Source organism: Callionymus lyra, chromosome 8 (genome assembly GCF_982586985.1).
Source record: "Callionymus lyra chromosome 8, fCalLyr1.hap1.1, whole genome shotgun sequence".
NCBI classification, from domain to species: Eukaryota; Metazoa; Chordata; class Actinopteri; order Syngnathiformes; family Callionymidae; genus Callionymus; species Callionymus lyra.
In genome coordinates, this window is record NC_141825.1 from 1,382,701 (window position 1) to 1,405,748 (window position 23,048).

Consider the following 23,048-nt stretch of genomic DNA (forward strand, 5'->3'; position numbering starts at 1 on the left):
AGAAAATGTTTTCTTATTTTTTTTATTTACAAATTGTGGTTTGCACAAGTGTTTCAATCTGCATAAGATCAACTTTGATTTGAAACAAGTGGAAACACACAAACAAACACACACACACACACACACACACACCATCTACTGTAAATAATCCAGATTTGGTCTAACTTATTACATCCTGTGTTCTGGAGAGAATTTTGTTAAAAAAAATTGACAATTTCTATAATTACCAAGGAGCTCATGATGTTGGTGTTATTTCTGCCAGTAAGTGTCTCAAAATGTTATCTACATGTTTAAAGAAAGTTTTAAATCAGTTTTTACTGACTAGTTACTTCTAGCTACTTCTGCTGCAGCTTCAATTCCATGTTCTGTTCAGAACTAGCAGAAAATATTAATGTTCATTTGTTTTTATAGCTTATCAACCAACATTGCTTTAGGTTTGTAGATAACATTTTACCACATCTTCTGACAATTCCAGGGCCTGGTTTGTCTGTTAATGTCTGGTTTGCGATGATGTCTGTGAGCACAGTGACAATACTATTCTGTAAGGTGAAAGGTCATTGAAATTAGCCATGGTTATGAATGTGACTATTAGGGATTTTTAAAAAAGCAAGAAATTGTAAATCTTTTCTGGTTTTATTTAAATAATCTCTGTTTTGATTTAATTCCTTTATCGTTTATTCCCCTTTATGTGTCGTTGTTTTCATCCAGTCGTTCATGTTTTCTGCACATTAACTTTAACAATAACTCTCATTTCTCTTACTGAGTATAGACTTGTTTCTTACATCAGAGATGACTCGTAAAACATGGTTTGAGTGACACATCAAGGAAATGCTGTGATGATGCTACAGGTCGAGGGTGGATGCAGATGAGCAGAATGACGAGTCACTGAGTCAAGGTCAGCAGTATGTCTTTCACCAACATGGTCCCGATCACCATCTTCTCACAGTTGATGGTCAACTGAGCCGAACCCTCCTCACTGGTCACCACGGTGACCAACACCAAGCTGCTGCCGGACACTGTTCTGCCGGCAAACCTGTGGACAGGAGGATCAGCAGGAGGAACAGCAGGACTGAAGTCAACGCAGCAAAGTTCAGAAAGTGAAATAAAGGCATAAAGAATAACATGAGACAAACAAAGTGTTATTATTAGTTTTGTGTGTTTGACATGTTAAGACTTTCATTTTCATTGTTGTATTGTTTTGTTTTTTTCATTTACAGTAACATGGGACCCTCATTCAATGGGCAGACCCCCTTTGGGAGGGGCCAGAGTGTCACGGTGGGGTAATAACTAATGTGAAAACCCAACTTTCCTGACTTATGCCACATTTTTAAATGTTAAAGTCTAATTACTTTATAAAGTTCTCCCCTGGAGACTTCCAGGATTGATGACGCGAAGTGACAAACATTGGTGCTTGACAAATCACAGCAGAGTTTGTGTGGTAATGGTAAACAATTGTGGCCAGAGATTTCATCTCCTCAAAAAGGAAACGTTTTCAATGGGTGGAACCTTTCTAATGTAAATATTTCAATTAAAAGAGAGTTTTGTACTAAAAGACAAATACTGATGAGTACAGTCGAGGTCCAATATTAATTTAAGAGACACTTCAATCAAACATCGGTAACCCTTTAAAGTATGAAATGTTTTTTCACACCCTAAATAGAGACATAAATCAGGAAACTATGAATGAATGCAACCAAACGTGTGTCCTCACCTGCACTCTTTGTCGGAGCCACAGGGAACTCTGCTGACGTTGGCAGCCGCCATCACTCTCTGAACAATGTCTTGTTCGTTTTGCCATTTCAAACTTAAAGACAACTTCTCTGTGATCTCATTCATACCCATCAGCTGACCTACAGGAAAACAGAGAAAGTTCACCCTGGTAAGTATTTATTTACAAATTAATTTGTCTCTGAAACATTTATAAAAAAGATAAATAAAGGAATTTAGCTGTGGAGCTTACTGTTAAAGTGTTTATTCCAATTCAGATCCCTATTGTATTAGGAAAGTGATATATATTTTTTACAATATCTTTTAAATGTACCACTTTCTAAATTCAGTTTTCATTGATTTTATCATCATATAATTTGTTTTTCTAAAGAACATCTTAATATCAAAGCACTATTTAGTTGTTGCTTTCATTTACCTTAACTTACAGCCATTTACTGTTTCAAATTACTGGACATATTTTCTCCCTTTTTACGACATACATGAATCTCATTCCTTCCTCTTGCCTACTCACCCTGCTCTTTCTTGAAGTCATTCTCAGTCAGGAAAACAGGCTTCATCAGTTCTCCAACCGGTGGTTGGATCGAGACAAAGAAATTCTTAGTATTTGTGCTGAAAGGTCAAAAGGATTGGTCGTTAAACCTTCGCGTTTCATCTACAGATAGATGCAAAATTGGTCATTTTCTCACCACAGCTGGAAGTTGGCAGCTTGTGTTGAGTCACAGAAATCTATCCCGATCACTGCTGTCGCCGTCTCTCCTGCTGGCAGCAGCTCTGTGACAGAAATACAACAGCTATACTCATCAGCAGCTTATGAGCAGTCTTTACCATCAACCCTCCAATCTGCAGTTTTAAAATAACGAAATATCAAATGGCTTGAACACATAAGAAGAAAAGGTAAGGTTAGTCATTAGAATTATATTAATATTTAGGATACACAAATATCGGCTGATGTTGAGAAGCTGGCCAGGAAAGATGTTACAAAAATATAACAAAATAAAAATGTGTAGTTTGCTCTCTCACCTATCTCTGGAAACTCTTTGACTCTCATCCCTGACTGCAGCTTCACATCCTTCATGTGAAGAGTCTTGGTGTCAGAAGTGGAGTTGTTGGTAAACTGCAGCTGAACTGCCACCATGTTGGAGTCTGGACCATAGGGCTGGCGAGTGAAGCAGTAATCCACTGACAACCCCTCCCCTGTGATTCTGTGCAGGAGCTCATAGTTCTTCAGAGCACCGGAGGGACTTGTAGCCTGTAAAAAAGACGACTTATCAACCATCACTTATGGCCAGAGATCAGAAGAGTGACTATACCAAGCTACACGATTTACGTCAAGTGAGATGTTTTGTTGGTACAAATATAACTTTTACTCCACAAGATGTGAGCAATCGTCTGTATTTTTAATCTGCTACATTTGTGACAGTGTTCCAGTGTTTCAGTGATAATCCTTTGAGTGAAATAAGTGGACATGGAAGAGATGGCACAAATATTGAGTGCACTTAAGCGTTTATTTCATTTAATGCACCACTGATTCTTTCTTTAGAACATGATTATATGTGAGTTTGACCTCAATGCAAGAAAAACATAATTCTATGTTTTTTTTGTAGAGGGCTTTAAGAAAAATCTAATTTAAACATGTTTTTATGCACAATGTTTCTTAATGGTTGTCTCAGGGTCAGGTGATCCTGAAGCCCGAAAACAAACTTTTTGAGGTATCCATTGTGTTGCTTCTGGCTCAAGGTGAACAACCTCCACCACTGTATATATATTTCTGAAAGCCAGGGAGGTCGTTGACCTTGACCCAGAGGCAACACAAGGGATAAACATGTCTGTGGCTGATTGGATATATCGCAATTTTTTAGGTCATCTCCGCGCATTAACACATAGCTGTTATTTATCTGATGTCAACAATCCAAGGTCTTTAAAAACAAATATAAGTCAATTAAACTTGTTATATTTTAAAAATGTTTGTAAAGATTGTTTTGGAATTCTTACATTTTACTATAATTTCATGAGTGTTTTGTCACAAGGTATAATACAAAAATCTCTCAATAACTGTAATACAGCACATTGGTGAAAAGGGGTACTACTAATACAATAGTTGCTATTTGTGGGTTTATTTGAATGTTGCTCAACTGTGCTTATGCTTGGATCATGGCACATGAACATAGTAAGAGTGTGTATCTGTCATCAACATAGAAGTACAACTAAAGAGAAATGATGGATTTTATGGGAATATTGACTTGAGAAACATACTGCTGGAGACAGAACCGGGTCGGACAAAGACAGCCCCTCTAAGTCGGTAACCAGACTGTTAGACAGGAAAGTGTTGACCGGTGTCACTTGTGGAGACGGAGCCGGTTCAACTGAAAGATGAGAAGAAAACAAAGTGTGAGGCCATTATTCGTTGAAAAAAAACTTTCAGGGTTCGAACACCTACAGTCGTCCAGGTCGAGCAGAGACATTTCCTTCTTCTCCTTTCTGTTCTCTTTCTTGATGGATTTGGGGGGACCCCTTGATTCTGTGGCCTTAAATGAAAGAGAAAGATATGCATTTTATATAAAGTTGTAGCTCGTTTCGGTCCTGTTTTTTGAAGGTAATGAGTGCGTTTGTGATTTAGCAGTTCCGTTTAACCAAGTTTAGTAGCTGAAAAAAAATCACTATTTATACTGTATATGAAGGCGAGAAAAAAAATAAACATTTATACACTGACTGTGTATTTAGTCAACATCCAATCACACTAGTTCATCTTTCTATGCACATTTATTAATCTAGTACATATGATAATATCATTCAATGGTGAATACGTGAGGAAAGAGTGGATAGGTGAGAGATTGTATGATTTGTCCTTGATCACATTGCAATTTATAAAATGCAAGATCTTTACACATATCCAGAGGCCTAATTTACAATTTCAAAGAAACACACCAATATTTCTCTTGACCATATCAGAGGTCATAACGGGACAACTAACATTTCAACTATTTTGGCTGTAAAAATGTTTTAATGTCCATTTTGGAAAGGCAAGTATAAACTATGTGTACAATACCTTTTTCTTCTTTTTGACTTCTGTTTCGGATTCCGATTCATCAGAGTCTGATGGGCTGCTCTCCGATTCACTTTCATCCTGGTCCGATCCAGAATCTGAGTCGCTTTTCATTTGTTTACTTTTCTTTTCAGGCTTTCGTTCCTCTTCACTGCTCTCCTCACTGGAAAAAAACAACAATCAGACTGGCTAACACTCACATTCTAGACTAGTAACACTACCTTTCACTTGGCCGCTTTGGCTTTTGTGATTCTTTCTTCTTTTTCCTGTTATCTTGCTCCTCCTCTTCAGACTCTGAAGCCTCCTCACTTTCCTCGCTCTCTGAGCCACTCCCACTCTCTTCACTGCAGGAACCACTGGCACTCTCAGAGCTGCTGTGGGAGTATGATTCTGGAGGGGAGTGAGGGAGGCAGGTGTGCTCAGATGTACATTTGAATGAAATCCATACGCAGAAGATCCACAAGTCTTTCCTGATATTTCACTTGAATTGAATTGTATTGATCCCTCAGGAGGTCTCCTTCGGGAAATTGTTTTTTTCCAATAGCCAATACATACAGCAATTTTTTATAAAAAATAAAAATAAATCAAAATAAAATAAGAGCAAGAACATAAAGAGAAATAACAAGATGACACAATCTAAGTCTAAAGATAAAGACAAAGAACATAGATCAAAGAAAAACAACAAAGACAAAGGATACAAAGACTAACATAGAACAGAAAATCCAGATACTTTCACTCCACTCCTGCCCCCGAATTCAGAATTGTACAATTTAATAGCCCGAGGAATGAATGAGTCCTTGAGTCTATCTGTTCTGCACCTGGGTAGGAGCTAGGACTAGAGCTGCAAAAGAGCCTACATATCCATAATAAAACTAGTCATTTACCACTGTCAGCAGACTCTGTTGGTCCGGACTCGCCCTCTGAGTCAGAGTAAAATGGCTTCTCCACCTTCTTTTCTTTCCGTTTGTCTCTGCTGCTACATTTAGTCCATTCAGGCACCTGGTAAAAGACACAAACACAGTTTCAGTTAAAAAGAAATGGACTAACAAAAAAAGATCAAACCACAGTGGGCGGGAAATAGTAGCATCAGTATAAAAGTCTCGGGCTGGACCTGCTGAAGATGATCAACATTTAAATTCATACAATTTAAATGTTTGGACCAGCTAATGCTTGAGCAGATGCAGGGATGTGTATTCATGTTTAAATACCATAGGGAGGCGTAGTAGGGATATCTTTTGGCGAGCATATTTGTGACCAGACTTTTAGAAAGGAGTAACATGTGGTCTTAATACCTCGACAAAAGATTCTCTTCGTTAAGGACCAAGGAAGCACTGAAATACGATAGCTTTGGCTAGGATGAGCACAGGACAGCTAGGTTAGGTGTGGGTCAAGAAGCACTAATATACTATACACTATATGAATGGAGGCTCAAGGACAAGGGCTCCTGCCTTCTAAACTGACTCACACTCGTCAATGTTGTAACTCTTTCAAGCAGCGTAAACACCTGCCAGACATGGAAAAGAAAAAAAGGTAGATTGGGGTGGAAATAAAAGTAGGAAAAAAGGAGGAAATATTTTAGAAAAAAAACATCAGAAACAGAACAGAAACAGACTCAGACAATCAAAAACAAACAAGTATAGTTTCTGATATTTTCAGACAGACAATAAAAATAAGACCCAAAGAAGAGCAGGCGTCAATAATCTGACGGTTCTGGTTAAGTTAGCTGGTTTCTCTGAATAGACGCTACAATATGAATTACTCACTGTCAGTATATGTTTCTTATGATGAAATAAATGTATATAATACAACAGTCTAAAAGGCCATGTGCAATAAAATGTAGTCTTTCAATGAGAAGGCAGAAAGCAAGGTAAGGTAAGGTAAGACTATAGGCCTCAACACCTGCAACTTAAGCATCAGGTAAAAAAAAAAACATGTACTATATGATTCCTAATCCTGCTTGTTCAACTTTGCAATGAGTACACAATAACAGTTTTGATCCTATAGTTTCTTTGTCTTAATTATAACTTTAAAACAGTTATATATATAACTTATTTATAAACAGTTTTGTTTTGCAAAAATATGTAGTACAACTAGCAACTAACAACTAGTATTATTTAGCTATAGGTTTCAACAGAAAGTATATCTTGTTTTGTTTTCCAAGACTCCCGTTTAGGATGAGTGGATCGGTGTGAGGAGTTTACTATTGGATGCTGTGGATGGATCATGCACAGTGGGGAGTAGACACATCACAACAATCGGCATCATGCAGGAGTGACAAAACCATTCCAACACATGGGGGGAGAGCAGCCTTAAATTGTGGTTAATGCCAGAGAATATGTTATTTTTAAATTAATCTTAAAATACATTTCTGGAACAGCTAGGGTTTGCATTACTAAAACAAAGCAGTTTGAATATTTGAAAAGAAGATTCAGGACTTTCACTATTTCTGTATATATTAACTGCATGTGTTTCTTTTACAATTAAATTGTATTCGTTAATAGAACGAAAGGCTTAATATGGGATTAAAACGAAATATCTCTGTTACACATTTCTGTAACTTTGGTACCTTATCTAGGTCTAACACACACAGGATTTTTGAATGTTACCAAAAAGTAATACTTTGATTATTTGCTATTATTTGTATTCTTTATATGGTCAACATTGAATATAGAGATGATAACTGTTGAGTTAGAAGAAAAAGAAATTGCACAGCACTCCCAAACTGAGAGGGCACCTCTCTCCAGTCCCCCAGAAGGCCAATTCGACCCTCGCCAGTGGTTATGATTTCCTCCGTCTGTAGAGGCGTACAGCATGCAAGGAAGCAGTGGATCAGAGATGCAACTAACACTGCCCAGGACTTCATGACCACTCCAGTAGAAGGGCTTTGAACATCAAACTTAATAATTATGTTTCTTTCCCAGTATGTGTTAAGTATAAAAAAGCATTCATCAATGGCGGGATGCCTGATATTACATTACATCGATTTCATCAATTCAGTTTCTCACTGCTTCATGTGGCCATATCTTTGCTTGTTATCAAAAGAACCAGAACGTTGAGTTAAGTCAGGATGCATGTCGTGGTAGACTTTTTTCTGGCTGTCAAAACATCTAAGAGTTCCCAAACTATGTTTTAAGGAATTAAGGGGTCCCTGAGGTCAAGTGTACCATGTCTGATGGTTGAAACTGAGTGGATGAAAATGAATTTAAATTTTATTTTTAACACACACATATGGATTTGTAAAGTTCAACCACCATTTATAAATTATTGCCATGTGAGTGAGCCATGGGAGACCTTTTTTGGTAATCCACCTGGTTGTATCTTGAGCCTTATTAGAAAGAAAACTGAAGAAAAAACACTTCCTGATTTTCTTGAGCTGGATTAAAAATGCATGGGTAAGCTATAAAAGGTTTCACCAATGTCACCAAGCGGAGGCGCGAGAGTTGCTGCTTACCATAAACCAGTGCACCAGAGTGATTAGGAGGAGAGAATTTTGAAAAGTTACTCATAAGATAAAATATCACTACCCTCCCTCCATGCAGCAGCATCCATGTGGGAACAAATGGAAGCAATACATGGTTCATGTTATTAATGAATGAGTATTATAAATGGATGATGATCTGTGATAAAGAACTCTTGAAGTATTGGGGTTCGTTTGAATATTGGACCCTGATAACCCCGCAGAACCCTTCAGAGGCACTGCAATGGTGCAGGAGCAACCCTCTCCCCTCTTCATGGTCCGGGCCTCCTGGAGAGCCCAGAAGACCCTTGTGTCTCTGAAAGTTACTGTTCCCACTGCACGCACAGAATCCTTCACCTCCACGTTGCGCACGGAGGGATCTGGGGCAGCTTCAGGCCAGTGGGGTAACTCCTGGTAGCCCCCAGCTTTGGCATTCAGCAGGTGGGACAGTGAACCCAACTGGAAGTGGTCTCGATCTGCAAGAAACAGTCACAATGTTAAAAATTTATTTGTATCACAACTATGACATGTTATAGGCGCATTCATTTGTTGCCTTTCTTTTATGGAAAGACCCGGTGACTTCAGTAAAGAGCTGTGTACCGACTTCATTTGTGGAATGGTGTGATGATTACTACCTGGACTTAAATGTATCAAAAACCATGGAGTTAATCATTCACTTCAAGAGGAGCAGTCTTGCCCCTGATGCCTGCGCTTTCCATTGAGCAAATGTAGAGATTGTAGAGTCATCAATTTAACAAAAACACTGAGTCTATTGTCAATAACAATAGAATAGAATAGAAAAGCTTTATTCATCCCCAGAGGGGAAACACACTTTTACAAAACAACGTATCCATCTACTGTGGAAGATGAATTCTTCTAATGCAGGGGTAGGGAACCTGGTCCAGAAAGAGCCACAGTGGGTGCAGGTTTTTGTTCCAACCGATCAAGCATGTACAGTTTAACCAATGAGGTTTCAGCTGAACAAGCAACACCAGACTGACAATCAACTGATTACACTCCTAAGACACCTGATTGGATAAAATGTGTCCTCTTGAATGGTTGGAACGAAAACCTGCACCCACTGCGGCTCTTTCTGGACCAGGTTCCCTACCCCTGTTCTAATGTATCCATTGTAACATTGGGAACATCTGTTCCAAGTATATTGGAGTCCAGTAAACAGACCATAGCTCCATCTGGAAAAAAAGGTCATCAGAAAGCCAGCAAGTTCATCAGTTATCCTGACCACATCCTCAGTCAGGAATTCTGTCTGATGCCCTTAGGGCGGCGATATCTTAACCACCGAGGAAGACAAACAGATTCTTAAACTCATTCATTCCTTCGGCCAACAGGCTTTTAAATGCTGCTGACAACTAACTATTATGCGTTGTGAACTGGGAGCTAGATTTGTATTTGTATATTCATAACTTGTTATTTATTTATTTTACTGCTCTCTGCTACCTTTGCTCAGGCCAACCTGAGGTAGTGACAGTGTGGATGCTGTATGTGTTTTGTCTTCTATGTTTTATGTGACTAAGGCTCCAAACTGAATTACCCTGCAGGGGAAAAAACAATTGTTTGAACTTTAAGCTTAATCTGAACTGTTGCTGCTTGATTTGTCAATTTCGGGGACATGGAAAAAGTCCTTTTGCTTCTCATCTTTTGTTTTTTTTAAGAAATCATATCTTTATTTAGCAGTTACAGAGCTCAGAACTCTAAGACTATGAAGGCAATAGCTCGATAGACAATTTATAATGTAAATAACACAGTGTGTGCACCTGAGCCAACATGTTTAATTGTTGGTGCTGTTACAAATACTCAGATGCAAATGCAAATTTAGTTTTATTCTCTTTATTTTCATAGAATTGTTGGTTACGTTATAACCTTGTTGTTGTTTTATATGAAGAGTGTGCATACAGACACCTGGAGTTTTCAACCCTATGATCTTAGGTTTTCTACTCTTAATTGGGAATCAACCAGCCTAAATGAATGGTTATGTAACGTTTACGTGTTATTCTGTATGGATACTTGAGCATTTATAAAGTAGTCCTAGGGTTAAAATACAAGGCTGATCACTGGTTTAACCATATAATGTTACTTTGCTAGTGGTTAGAATGCTTGAGAAAACAAGACAAATGTGTTGATTCCACGGATATAAATAATTTGATTGCATTTCTGGTCTGGAAAAGCGCTATATAAATAAAAATTACTTACTTACTTACTTTCTTTGGGAATAGGATGGCATTTGTACTGGGCACAATAATGTGTTTAAGTTGTGAGGTGAACATGAACAGTTAAATGTAAACTTTCTTTTTTAGATAAAAAAAAAAGTACAATACTAATTGTGTTCTCCACTGTCCCAAAATTAAAACCAATCAATCATAAGTTCTTCTGATCAACTTATCAGCAGTTTGTTTGATAGTTTTCCTCGACAATATTCAATGTCTTTTTCAAATGCTGGCGTAGTCCATAGCCAACATAGCAGGGAACTCTGCGCAATAATTTTTCTTTTACAAGATTCTACGTAAAACTGCAAGTATGAAGATTTAATTTTCACATAGACAAGTCATATGTCGTCTGTGGAAAAAGAAGGCCCCTTCAAAAATGTTTCATAGTTATTCTACAAAGTGATCAAAATTGTATTTAAAAGGAGTACAAATTACCTTTAAAGGGAGACTCGAGCACAGGGGCTGGTTTCAGAGCCAAGAACAGTTTCTTTGCGTATTTGCTCAGGGCTCCACTCTTCTCTGTTGGCACAATGAGCTGACGAATGAAGCGTGCACGATCGCGAATGTCGTAATTCTGGTCATACTTGGCCAAATTGAGGACATACTGAGTCAGGAGTTTGGTCTGTGGAAAGATAAAGGGGTAGAAACAACATCTATGATTATGATGATCTATGATTATATATGGTATGTTTAAATATTATACTTTTACAGTGTATATATATATATACCTGTTTGGAGTTGGTGAGATACAGCTTGGCTGCTAGGTTAAGAATTTGCAGTTTGACAATATCCTCCTCATTGGTGAACGACTTGGCCATCTTCCTGAGAACATCCGGGGCAATCTTAGGAACGTGCTCACAGTATTCCCCGATGAGCCATAGAATACTCGCACGTGCCATTGGAACCTGAGAGCACAGATGACATCTCATTAGGTTACAATCCATCGCTTCACTTAACAATCTCAAACCAACCTTTGAATTATAAGAATCTAACTCACCTGGATGTTGTCCGTTAGTTTAGCCATGTGCTTGATGATGTCACTGTGTTTCTCAGGCTGCATCTGCAGCAGCTTCTTGATAACCACAACAGATTCTGCTACCACCAGCTCTGAAGAATATACAGTCGTTCTAGAGACTCCTCGAACCATGCATATTTCAACAACTCAACACATAAATATTTGTTAAAAGTGAACCAAATTCATTTTGTGGGCACAGATGTCTACATAACTTTCTTTTTTTTACACAACAAAATACAGTCATTATGAAAAGAGGAAGCTAGGAACATCATAAGGTACACAGCCATTAGGGGTCCTGAATCTTTTCAATAGAATAAGCTCTGATTCATATCCCAACTTTAATACAGTGATACACATGGCTGTCTTGATGATATCACCAGTTTAATGTCACAATTATAAAACTTAAACCATATCAGAATCAGAATCAGAAAACGCTTAGACTAAACAACATAGACTCTAAAGAGAATTTAGCAGCTACCCACCGTCTCGATTGGATAGCAGCTGCACAAGACCATTCAGACATGTGTCTCGAACCTCTCCTATGTTGGTGGCACAGCGGCCAATTGCTTGTATGGTGGCAGCAACAAAGTCTTTGTCCATGCTTTTGATGTAGGTCTGAAATAAAATGCAAGTCTCAGTAAATAAATCCAGGATTTCGTAATATTCATGCAGTTGTTTGACTATAGCACCTGGAACTCCCTGAGGATGGTGGAGATGTTTGTCTCATTAGCCAGATTGGTCAGCACCTCCAACTGGAAATAGGTGATGAAGATACACTCAGAAAAGTTGCAAGTCAGGAAAAAGCACTAGCCAAGTGTACTTGTATCAACTTCAGAAAATGACTATTCTGCCATGTGTGTGTATAGTTTTCTTCTATAGCTGTTTAGCTTTTGTTTGCCTCTCATTCCTATGGCTTGAAGATTATGATTACAACGGCCATTTTCCAAAAAGTTATGTGTACTGTCCGAAACATTGAAATGTTGTGGCCAACCAGCCAGATATGAGAATCACCTCAAAGGAGAAAAGAAATGCAACATGAAGGCATCACAAGATTTTCTTCAGCAGCTCAAGGATGAGTAAAAGTATGTGCAACATAATGTTGGCCTTATTTAACTGAATTTAAATAAGAATAATTCTGTATTTGAAATTTGTTGTCCTGCTTTGCCCTTTGATTACTTTGTTCTCAACAGCTAGACGGAGGCAGTTCCTGAAGGGGATTGGCAGAGCTATACAGGTATATAACCGCTGTTTTTATCGCCGTCAATTTGTGTCCAGTCCCACCGGGTAATTCCTCACACCTCTTCGGTCTTCCTGTTTGCTGCACCACCCTTGTTACTTTGACTTGTAATTCCTGGGAGTTATTTTGGTAGCCTTTTTTGTTTTTATTTGTGTTCAATTATCATAGGTCTCCATGTTTAGTGACAAATGAATTACAAAATTAAAAGAAGAAGTCGAACCTTTAGGATTTTAATCTGGGTCGGGTCAGTAGATCGGATGTAGAAACTCTTCAGGTACGGTTCAAACATTCCCTGAGGAGCACAAAATGTAACAATAAGCCAAAACATATTTTCTGTTTTCTAGACATTGTTGAATCATGAATGATGCAATCATAGTTGAGAACGTTTCAATTTCAACGTTAAAGCTATTTGCGATCAGTGTGTCACAATGGCTTCAAGTATACAGAGTTTTAGGGTGATACAAACACGAATAAACAGAATTTAACAGCACAACTTACCCTTCTCTTAATCGTCATTGTAGCTACGTTTTGGAGAACAACATACTGGACTTCACTGGAATGTGAGATAAAAAGAAGGTTAATATTTTAAATGCATTAACAGCTGCTTAGTAAATAATTGTCTGTTGGAAGTCGGAAGTAGCGACATCAAATAGTGCATTTATGATATTTTCTGACTATCCGTGCATTTCAAAAATAATAAAAGAGGGTTTATTTGTATGTCAAAATAAGAACCAATGAGCAGGATTTGGTCCCTTTGGAAGTAAGTTCAGTATCTGACCATTTCAAACCTTAAAGCTTGAGTTTACCTGTGGCTGCGCAGAAGACGCACCAGAGCCTTTGCAATGACCCCAATTTCAGCTTTCGGGGCAAGGTGGAAGTAAAGCTGAGCTACTGCCATCACCACCTGGAAATGAAAGAAAATTATATTGGCCATGCCCTTTAAAGACCTGCTTAAAAAAAAAGATTTAGAACACACAAGTTTGTCTTATCTGAAGCAGGCACCAGTAGTGAATGAGACATAAATAAGAAGGTACTTGTACATATAGTCCATTTAGGAATAAGGCAACAGGTCAAACTTCGATAGTACACAAACTTCATATTTAGAAGGATTGGCGAGGCTTACTGCTGCGTTCCGACTCTGTAGGAGGGGTTTGGTGTTCCTAAGCAGCAGGCGGTGGTCTGGATCCATCACATATGGCTTCCTCTTGGCCAGGGCAGCAGCTTCAGCCTTTTTCTCTTTCTCCTTCTCTTCATCATCTTCATCTTCATCTGAGCCATAAAAGGTCTTATCGTCACCCTCTCCCTCCTCTAGCAAGGATTCCTGCACAAAAGAAAGGAAAAAAAAACATTTTAATATGGAGCGTTTACTTTCATTACTCTACACTTCTTCAATCCTACTTGCCCAAAACCAGTATATTACTCAAACAATAGTCACTCAGCATATCTAGTTTATCTGGCTATGTGCTGAATAAGTAAATAAGTAAATAAGTAAATAAGTAAGTAAGTAAGTATTAAAGCTGTAGAGAAATGATCGAAATATTAAAATAAAATTTAAAGAGTTAATGAGTCTCCATGTATAATTCATTGTCTGCTGGAAGAAGGAAAATGGCAAATATTCAGGCAAGGTGTTAGCTCCATGTGAAACTTGAATAAAAATTGAAAACGTGTATCTTACATTGATATTGGGGTTGAGGAACTGGGTCCTGGCATATCGAGTCAGCATGTTGATGATGACTACTTGACCCCACTCCTCCACGTCGATGAGAAGATTGCACAGCTTTCTGTAATTCTTGTGGATCAAGTCGATTCTCTCTGGACAGACCTCTTCAAAGGCCATCACAACACTGCCTGCAACCAACTGCATCACAGTCACATAACGCAATTGTCAGGTTTGATGTCATTCCAGCGAGAAACACTGGTTTGTTTTTGACAGCCCCCTTCACCTTGACTATACACAACCAATGAGCTTTTGATTGACAAAAATATAAAACCTTTGAATAATTCTAAATAAAGTAATACATTTAGAGTCAGTATTATGTGGACACATTTTCTTAGGGCCAGTGAAGACAGGAATATAAAACAATAACAGAAAATACAAATAAAATCATAATAGTATTCATTCATCTTCATATTTATAATGGAGGTAACAATATAATAAAGAACACTAGTAATAAATAATGTTTCTTCAGAGCAAGTCTACTGTTCATCAGTCTGACACCTGAGAGAGAAAGAAGCCAATGCTCAGTCTGGTGGTTCTATTCTGGATGCAACCTCTTCCGATAAGGAAGAAGGAGAATGAGTATATGCTTTATAATTTTATGTACTGCAGCTGAAAATGTCCATCACTGCAGGGAGGCTGCTCCTCTGGCCATTCTTAGTCACTCTGAAGAGAAACTTCTTTCTGACCAAGCAGGGTGTTTGGTGAGGACTTCCACAGCTGCTCCTCCGTTGTGCAGGTAGGGGAACAATATCTGCTTTACCTGAAGATATTTGTTTTATCCCATTGATTAAAATGTGATTTCTTTGTCAATGCTTTGTGCTACATCCTACTCAAACTCAATTTGATTAATCTCACTAATGTTGAGTCATTGGAAACTTCACAATATGACAGCTTGAGTTTCCAGCGAAGCAGTTATACGTCAGCAGACGAATGTGTGAAGTTCCTTCACCACTTTTGGGAGGTTTACTACGTTATGAGCAAATATGGTTGTAATAAGACAAGCCGTGTTTCTTTTGTTCACTTTTCAGTATACAAAACATTTGTTAAAATGATGCTATACTCACTGTGGTTTTGTCTGCGAGAAGTTTCTCTATTACTTCAATCAGCTGATCTTTTTGCTCTGGATCCAAACTGTGAAAATTGAAAGGACAAGAATGTTGGATCTGTAACCGAGACCAATTCATTGGCACAACATCCTTTCTTCTTATTTTCTGTGGTTACCTATGAAGTTTTGGGATAGCATGAGCAGCTGTCTTCCTTACATATGGAGACATATCAGAAGCTGCTTCCTTTATAGCCAGCATCATTATTGGCACAATGATTGTGACTCTGATACTTGAGAGGACTCTCAGGGCACTGGCTCTGATCAACTGGTTTGGATCCTGGAAGTCAGTAAAACAATTACTGAATAGACATAATTATTCTAAAATAATTTACATGAGCAGAGATTATTTACATTCATTATTATTAACACTGATTTCAGATTTTAAACATAACATCAGAGAGAGACAGAGGACTTATTCTAAACAATATGTTTTTAAAACAGGGCCACAGTTCTCTACATGTATATCGTAGTAGTCTGTCTATGCATTTCATGGTTGAAAGGATTTACCTTCAGGCCTCGTTGAAAAGTTGAAATGGAGAGCAGTGCTAGATCCTGCTGTTCCTCAGCGTATCGCACCAAGTACACATAGACAAGCTTCTTTACCTAAGAATAACATTGTGACCAAGTTAGTTATATTCACTGTGTAATCAAAATCAAATCCAAGCAGCAGATCTGACAAACCTCAATGTTCTTACAAGCCACGTTCTTCACCACAGCAGGAAAGAGGTCTGATGCATTTTTACCACGAGCAATCATCTGCGGAGAAAAGCACACCACGAACCAAGAGATAGATAACCTTGGATTTGTCACGTACACTAACATTAATAGTTAACTGCTTCAGTGGTATCACTTCTACAACTGTGGGAAATTAAACATGGTGCTTTTTATTAGCTCTTGGATTGTTGACTATTTACTTACGGCTACAATTCGCTTCATGGCCTCCAGTTTCAGCGAGTCTTTGTTGCTGTCAAGCATTTCTTTCAAGTCGTCATGTCTAAAGAAGAAAAACATTGAGAATTAGCTACCACATTACTCTATAGCAAATGACAACACAGCAAATATTTTGTTCATTTCTCAAAAGGAATATAAAAACGAAAATAAAAGTTACAAAAGTCATGTTGCTGTAACAACTTTATTTATAAACATTTTAAATAACTCATTCATTGGAGCAAATAAACAATTTTTGCTGTAAATGTTAGACCCATGTCAATCTATATGTGCTTAAGTGTGTTTATATGCCTGTATCCGAAAAACACACAGACTTCTGACATGGGAAAGCAGCAAGATTCAGAGTCATAAATAATTTGACTAACAGCTGCTGGTGTCTACATTATCAGGCGATGTGTATAACTTTGATGATAAACTCTTGGTACATTTCGAATTAGCAACCTCTATAGAGGACACCTGGAATTAAAATGCCCTTAACCCCTTACATGACTTTATTGGAAGAATGTAATTTCCAAAAAATGTAATTGTACTATTAACCAGTAGATTATTATGCTTTATAACTCTTACAATTTCTGAATGCATCCACTGTGAACCAGTGGTCAGTAGCGTCATCTTTATTCTGTGCTTACATTGCACTTGAAACAGACTTGAAGATCACTCAAGGTCACAGTTTACCTAAGATTGCAGGTTATTTGCAATAATTAAAAAATTGCAAGGACATTTGACGCATTGTTTGCATCTTTCGTGGGTTTTTCAAACACAGGATGAAGACAGAAAATACCAGATTGTGGTCAGGAGACACAAGTCTAATTGTGAAGTCCAGAGTGCATTATTTTGGTTTACTTATACAGGTGGAAACATGGCACCACTGGACTGCCAAATCGGAAGAATGTATGTTATCTATTCTCCCAGAAGAGCTGGAAGAGGTTTCCAATGAGAGAAAAGTCTGAGCATTTTTGCTCCCACGGCTAACCCTGCGACCAGACCTTGGATAAGTGGTAGAAGTTGCATGGATGGATGGACCATAGAAAGAGAGTTTGTGTGCATGGGACTGTAAAAACAAAACTGTGAAATGAATCATCATGTTCACACATTCCAAATCTAAATTCATCAATGTGTGTCAAATTACAACCTGATAGAATCCATGACAAAGCTCCAGCCCAGGATTCTTCTTGGCTACCATCAGTATGAAAGAAAATTATAATAAAGAATTGACTTGAGGTGTTAACAACCAGCTTTTATGTTGTCAGAAGTCATGTTGTGTGGATGAAATTTGTGTGAATTAAATCATAACATTTGTAATGCTTTAATACAAAGACACATGTGTTCCATCAAATAATAATCCATAATAAACTACAGTCACTTAACTACTTCACTACCAGCTTATTGGGTTGCAGCTGTGACTAGCATCAAATACAATAGACTATGTTATGTGTCTGAAGAACAAAAGTATGAAACACCACCCACTTGACTATGTGTCCTTAGCCCCCAGCACTATATGGTCCAAGCTATATTGGTAGAATAAGTCAAAGATATGTCTGAGAGATGACTTGCCAATGTGTCCAGCAGACCCCGGGATAGTAGGAAATCTTAGAGGTTTGACCCTACTGGAGGACCTAGATACTTACAAACTGGTGGTCAGATGGACCAACACCAGCACTGGTCTCTTTTTTCTGACCCTCTAAGACGGATTAAGGATAATAGCCTGTCCTTGTAAAAGGGGGATATGGGATTTGACTTTGAGTGGTGCCTGGGCAGTAAGACATTGAAAATAAAGATAGTCTTAGAAAAGGTTAACAGAGCCATTGAAGAGTGGTGTTAGTCTCTGGAGTCCAGGTGAATGGTCTCTTGATCGATGAAAACAGGTTCATACTTTTTTATAGTTACAAAGGATTTGCCAGTTGGCCTTTGCATCAGCTTTTGAGGTATGACCTCTTCTCAAGACCAGTCTAAATGCAAATGGCTGCCTGAAAAGATATCACTATTAGAATATTACAGCGTTATATGTGCTCAAAAAGGAAACATGCATAGTGAAAACCCAACAAGAAATACACTTAAAGAAGTTTTGTGATCATAGGTTTACAGGTAAGGTTAGGTAAAACAATCCTTGGAAACTATATACCAACTCACTTCTCCAATTTCTCTAGGCTTGGACAGAATTCACAAACGCCACTAAATTATTTAGCCTTCAGTATTAGCACAATAGCCATACTCAGGTTTCCTGTCCAGAGAAACTCCATATCAACACAATCATTAAAATTGAGAAAAATATAAATGTGAGAACTGTATAGATGATGACCTTAATGTTGATCTCATTCATATAACTGAATACATTATATAATAAAGCTGACATGATGGAACAGCCTGTCAATAATGTTAAAATGTAGCCCAACATATTATGTGATTTGAATTGCTACAATATACACAATACAAGTCCAGATGAGTCTATTAGGTTAAATGTACTTAAAATGTAAAAATAGCAATTAAAAACACATAAGGAATTTGAGTTACATAGATAAGGTACATATGTCGAAGACTCTTCTCTTGGCACCTTAAGAAAACCTCTAAACTCAGAGATATTTTCACATTAAAATGTAATATTAAATCCTACCGCAACGGTTGAGTTTGAAAATATCCACCAGGAGATGCTAAACCAGAACCACCTTCATCCTGTTGTGTTTGTTCTTCTTGTTTTCTACTCCCTTCACTGGTACCACCACCCCTCAGGTGCTGCAGTTCATCAGGCTGAAGAGCGCTATACCAAGCCTGTTGAATGTTGTCTGGGGACAGCACTGGACTCTTGGCCTCCTCCTGGCCTTGCACCTGACTCTGCACGGTTTTGACTATGTTTATAGCATTCACTGGCAGCTGCAACAGCTTCTGCATAGCCATCATGGTTGCTGACCTTTAGCCAAACAAACAAAGAATCTATAGAATCCAATAAAAAAGAAAGCAGGAAAACGCAGCGTCTATTGAAGCATGTCCTCTTTGATCTAATTGAGTTCCAGAGGTCTTCTTAAACACCAGTCTTTTGATATGTTATGCTGGAATGGCTTCCAAAAAGGACATGCCTGAATACCAAAACAAAATCTTCTTAGAAATATTCCAGGTCACAATAAAAATTTCCCAAGCATGATACAAAAGTTATGTCCTCATCCATAGACGCTGGTAAGTTGTGATCTCCTGTGCTGACATTGCACACAGATAGGTAAAGATCCAAGAGTGCAATTTGATACTGAGCAGGGAGGGTAAGGACTAGTGCCATGAATCCTCTCCTCTTGTGACTCCTCCTTCTGCTCATGTGGCCACTGCTGCACCAGAGCTGCTGATGCTGCCAGCTGTTCTTTAAGAATGACACAGCCTCTCCCGTGGAAAGTCAGATTATCCAACACTGAGCCAGACTGTCTCACTGTTCTGCTCCTGATTTGAATCTCGAATAGCTATACGAAAAAGATTCTAGTTCAATTCTCAATATTTATGTCTTGAATGACTCAGCCATTTGGGATACATGAGCTTTTTTGAATGACTCAGCTTTTTTTAAACAGGGTTGTAAATGAGCTCAAAAATAACCGTGATCTGTAACAACTCAGGATTCTGATTTTCTGAAAGATATTTTAATCTCATTCATTAAGCTATTTAGGATACAGTTATGGTCTATTTCAACAGAACTGACCAACCTTAATTCAACGTTTTTAACAAGTTTTAACGAGACATGGTGAAAATTAATATATATGCTTCTGTCTATTACAAACTATTTTTTCATTCATATTATTTAAACCAAATCTTCCAACAAAACACTGGGAAAAATTACAATAATCAAAACATTTCCAGATGTACGTCACCACTTCAAAGCAAGTTAGTGACAACTACAGCAGCTGTACAAGATTTTTCTAAAGCTAAAAACTAATATTAACGTGGACAATTGTGAAATAACGACTATCAGAACAATCTGTTGCTAGCTACAAGCTGCAGCTAGGGGTAATAGTCAAATAAATCACCGTTGTGCAATGGTTAAGACTTTATTTAAATTTTTATATCACCACAAAGAACAATGCACACTGTTGCCGCAGACCTAAGTCGACACAACTGCCACAAATTATGTACACTGGAAATAGTTTGAATAATATTTAATTGATGAGTGTATTCTCTTTGTTTTTGTTTTATTATTGTCTCTTTACTATATTTAATTTCTGTGTTAAACAGAAGAACAATTTTATTTTTATGTCGATGCATTCGCAGGAGGTCGAAAAAAAAAAAAACGAAGAGGAGTTGATGCGCACACCTGACTGCAGATAACTATTTCTTGAATACTTGCTGGACAATAAAAGTTGTTAACTAAGGAAGAACATGTTTTTCCCCCACACAGTTCAATGGTGCAACACAGGCATTGTTATTCGTGATCACAACATTGAAAAAGAACAGATATATAGCGTCATTACTGTTTTTGCCTGTTCGACGTCTGAGAGTACGCTAACAAAACTCAAATTTACAAATGTGCAGCTAGCTCACGAGGGGTATGAATTGTTTGTTATTCTTTGATTCCTGTGCCTTTTGCCTCAACATTCCAACGTAAGACAAGTTAAGCCTTTAAGAAAAGATATTTTCCCATCTATGTAAAAAATGACAATGACAAGAATTATTCTGTATTTTGGTGCAACTAAAAGTTGATTTGAGTTCAAACGGAGGAATTTTAAGATTCCTCTGAAAGCAAACTTCATTTAACTTTGGACTTCATATTTGAGCAACAAGTATGCATCAATTTTAATCATAGTCTAGTCCAATGAACGTCATATTCCACTTTTAATTCAAATATTAACTAGAAACTGTACAAGTGACAGGTTTGAACTTCATGTGACAGAGTTGATAAATGATAACAGGGACCAACAATCAGTATTTAAAATTTTATATGCAGCAAAGAGATCAAGAATAACCAGAGACGCTTTGTGACCCTAGTCTGGAAAAGCGACTGGCGGTGAAATATAGTGCAGCAGCTTCTTCTTCTGGGATGATAGCAAATAACAGCATCATCATGTCCTATTTTCATCCGAGTTTTTCCTCACAGTATAAACATGAAGTACAGCTCAGCTCAAAATATATTGTTAAAAACGTTCGGACACAACAATCCCCTGAACTCTGACCTACACTTGGCTGACTGAATGTTCTGAGGTATTGGTGTAGTCTGTTATGTCTGTTATGGCACTTGTAAACAGGTTTACAAGTGCCATAATGGAGTATAAATTTTGAGTACAAAAATCCCAATCTCATTTACAAGTTGATCAAAACAATGCCCAGAATTTGACTTTTTTGCAGTATTTTTTCTAAAACTGTTGTGCGATTGATTTCCTTCAATTTCACTTGGATTTCTTTTTTATTTAGTTTAGTTAAAGTTGACATACAGATTATGAGAGCATCAAAAATAATATTCGTGAAAAATGACCAATTCTAAAACAAACAGCTAAAAACAGAACATTAATGACCAGTTTCAGTAAAAGGAATTATCTTTGAACACATTGAAGTGGAGAAATGGCTGAGAGTTTTCCCAGGTCAAATTTGTAAGCATTAGTTTGTTTTTCTTTGACATAATAATAAGATGTTTGAGATTGACTGAACAGTGGTTGTGTCATGTTTTTCAGAAGGTTAAACACTTTTGATTGTAGCTCAGATAGTTTGGACTAGTGAGCGCTGTCCGGCAGGGTGGTGCTGAAAGCATCTGAGGCCTCAACTCTTGCAGCACAACGTTCCACATCTACCGTCTCAGAAACAGCTTTAACAACTCACTAACACCGTCCTTATCCCAGGCGCCATGATACACTAGGAAAACAGCGGTTTATATAGAAATGGACGATATTTTAATCGAGGTGTCACGATCAAGTTAAACTGTTTTTTATTTATAAATATGCATATTCGCCCGAGAAGACTCGTGTGGTTAGAAACTGGCTTTACTTGAACGCATAGCTAAGACACCGAAATGCGGATTTGTCCTACCGTTTGTAGTCGGAGGAGAATATCCCTCCGCTCGCGGGGTCGTGGCCATATTCAGGCTCCCCGACGCTGGAGGAGCCTCCCTTCTCGTCGTTGAACGCGGAGCTGGCGGACATGGCCAGGTTCTTCTCACGAAGCAGCTCTGGAGCTTTTAGGGTGGAATGCGTAAGAATATATTCAGAGCCTGAAGGCAAACAGACGCTGTTATGCTGCTGTGATGCTACACGGAGAGGAGGGGTGTGATTATGCCCAGGTCACGTGACTCCCGAGATTGCAACCGGAAGTAGTTCCTTTTTTTCCGTTGTTGCTGTCGATGAAGCGACCTCATCGGGGAATAATTTATCATTTAAATAATCTTTCACAAGCATAAAGTCCTAGGTTAAATAAAGGACACTTCAATGATTTGTAAAACTGGCACCACAGTAAAGTACTGGTAAAATCTGAATGTTAAAAATGCATCTTGTGGCAACCGTGGGTTAACAGTTTAGTTGAGTCCGTTTATCCCAATTTACCTCCTGAATAAATCATGAACCAACACAGGTAAATTGATGACTTCTTATTCTCAGCATTACTGGCTGAATAATGACA

At 38.0% G+C, this 23,048-nt stretch overlaps 1 protein-coding gene across 7 annotated transcripts; it reads right to left on the reverse strand.

Annotated features, from left to right (window-relative positions):
• Positions 1-6: 6 nt before the first annotated feature.
• On the reverse strand, positions 7-22,674 carry ap3b2 (adaptor related protein complex 3 subunit beta 2). 7 transcript variants are annotated; one of them, XM_087797996.1, is made up of 28 exons: positions 22,464-22,674; positions 16,449-16,524; positions 16,212-16,286; positions 16,038-16,133; positions 15,647-15,807; positions 15,490-15,556; positions 14,381-14,563; positions 13,829-14,026; positions 13,512-13,609; positions 13,204-13,258; positions 12,926-12,997; positions 12,158-12,220; positions 11,951-12,083; positions 11,451-11,560; positions 11,182-11,358; positions 10,889-11,075; positions 8,586-8,704; positions 6,237-6,275; positions 5,656-5,770; positions 4,993-5,161; positions 4,775-4,934; positions 4,166-4,253; positions 3,982-4,091; positions 2,749-2,977; positions 2,415-2,499; positions 2,240-2,337; positions 1,712-1,850; positions 7-1,069 (listed from the first exon to the last, which is right to left on the reverse strand). In XM_087797996.1, the coding sequence occupies exons 1-28, from the start codon at positions 22,574-22,576 to the stop codon at positions 883-885; spliced, it is 3,402 nt and encodes a 1,133-aa protein (XP_087654122.1). In that variant the 5' UTR covers positions 22,577-22,674; the 3' UTR covers positions 7-882. The 7 variants fall into 7 exon arrangements, with proteins under 7 accessions (XP_087654122.1, XP_087654123.1, XP_087654121.1 ...); XM_087797997.1 differs by having other exon boundaries at positions 7-1,033; positions 8,574-8,704; XM_087797995.1 differs by having other exon boundaries at positions 8,574-8,704.
• Positions 22,675-23,048: the final 374 nt, after the last annotated feature.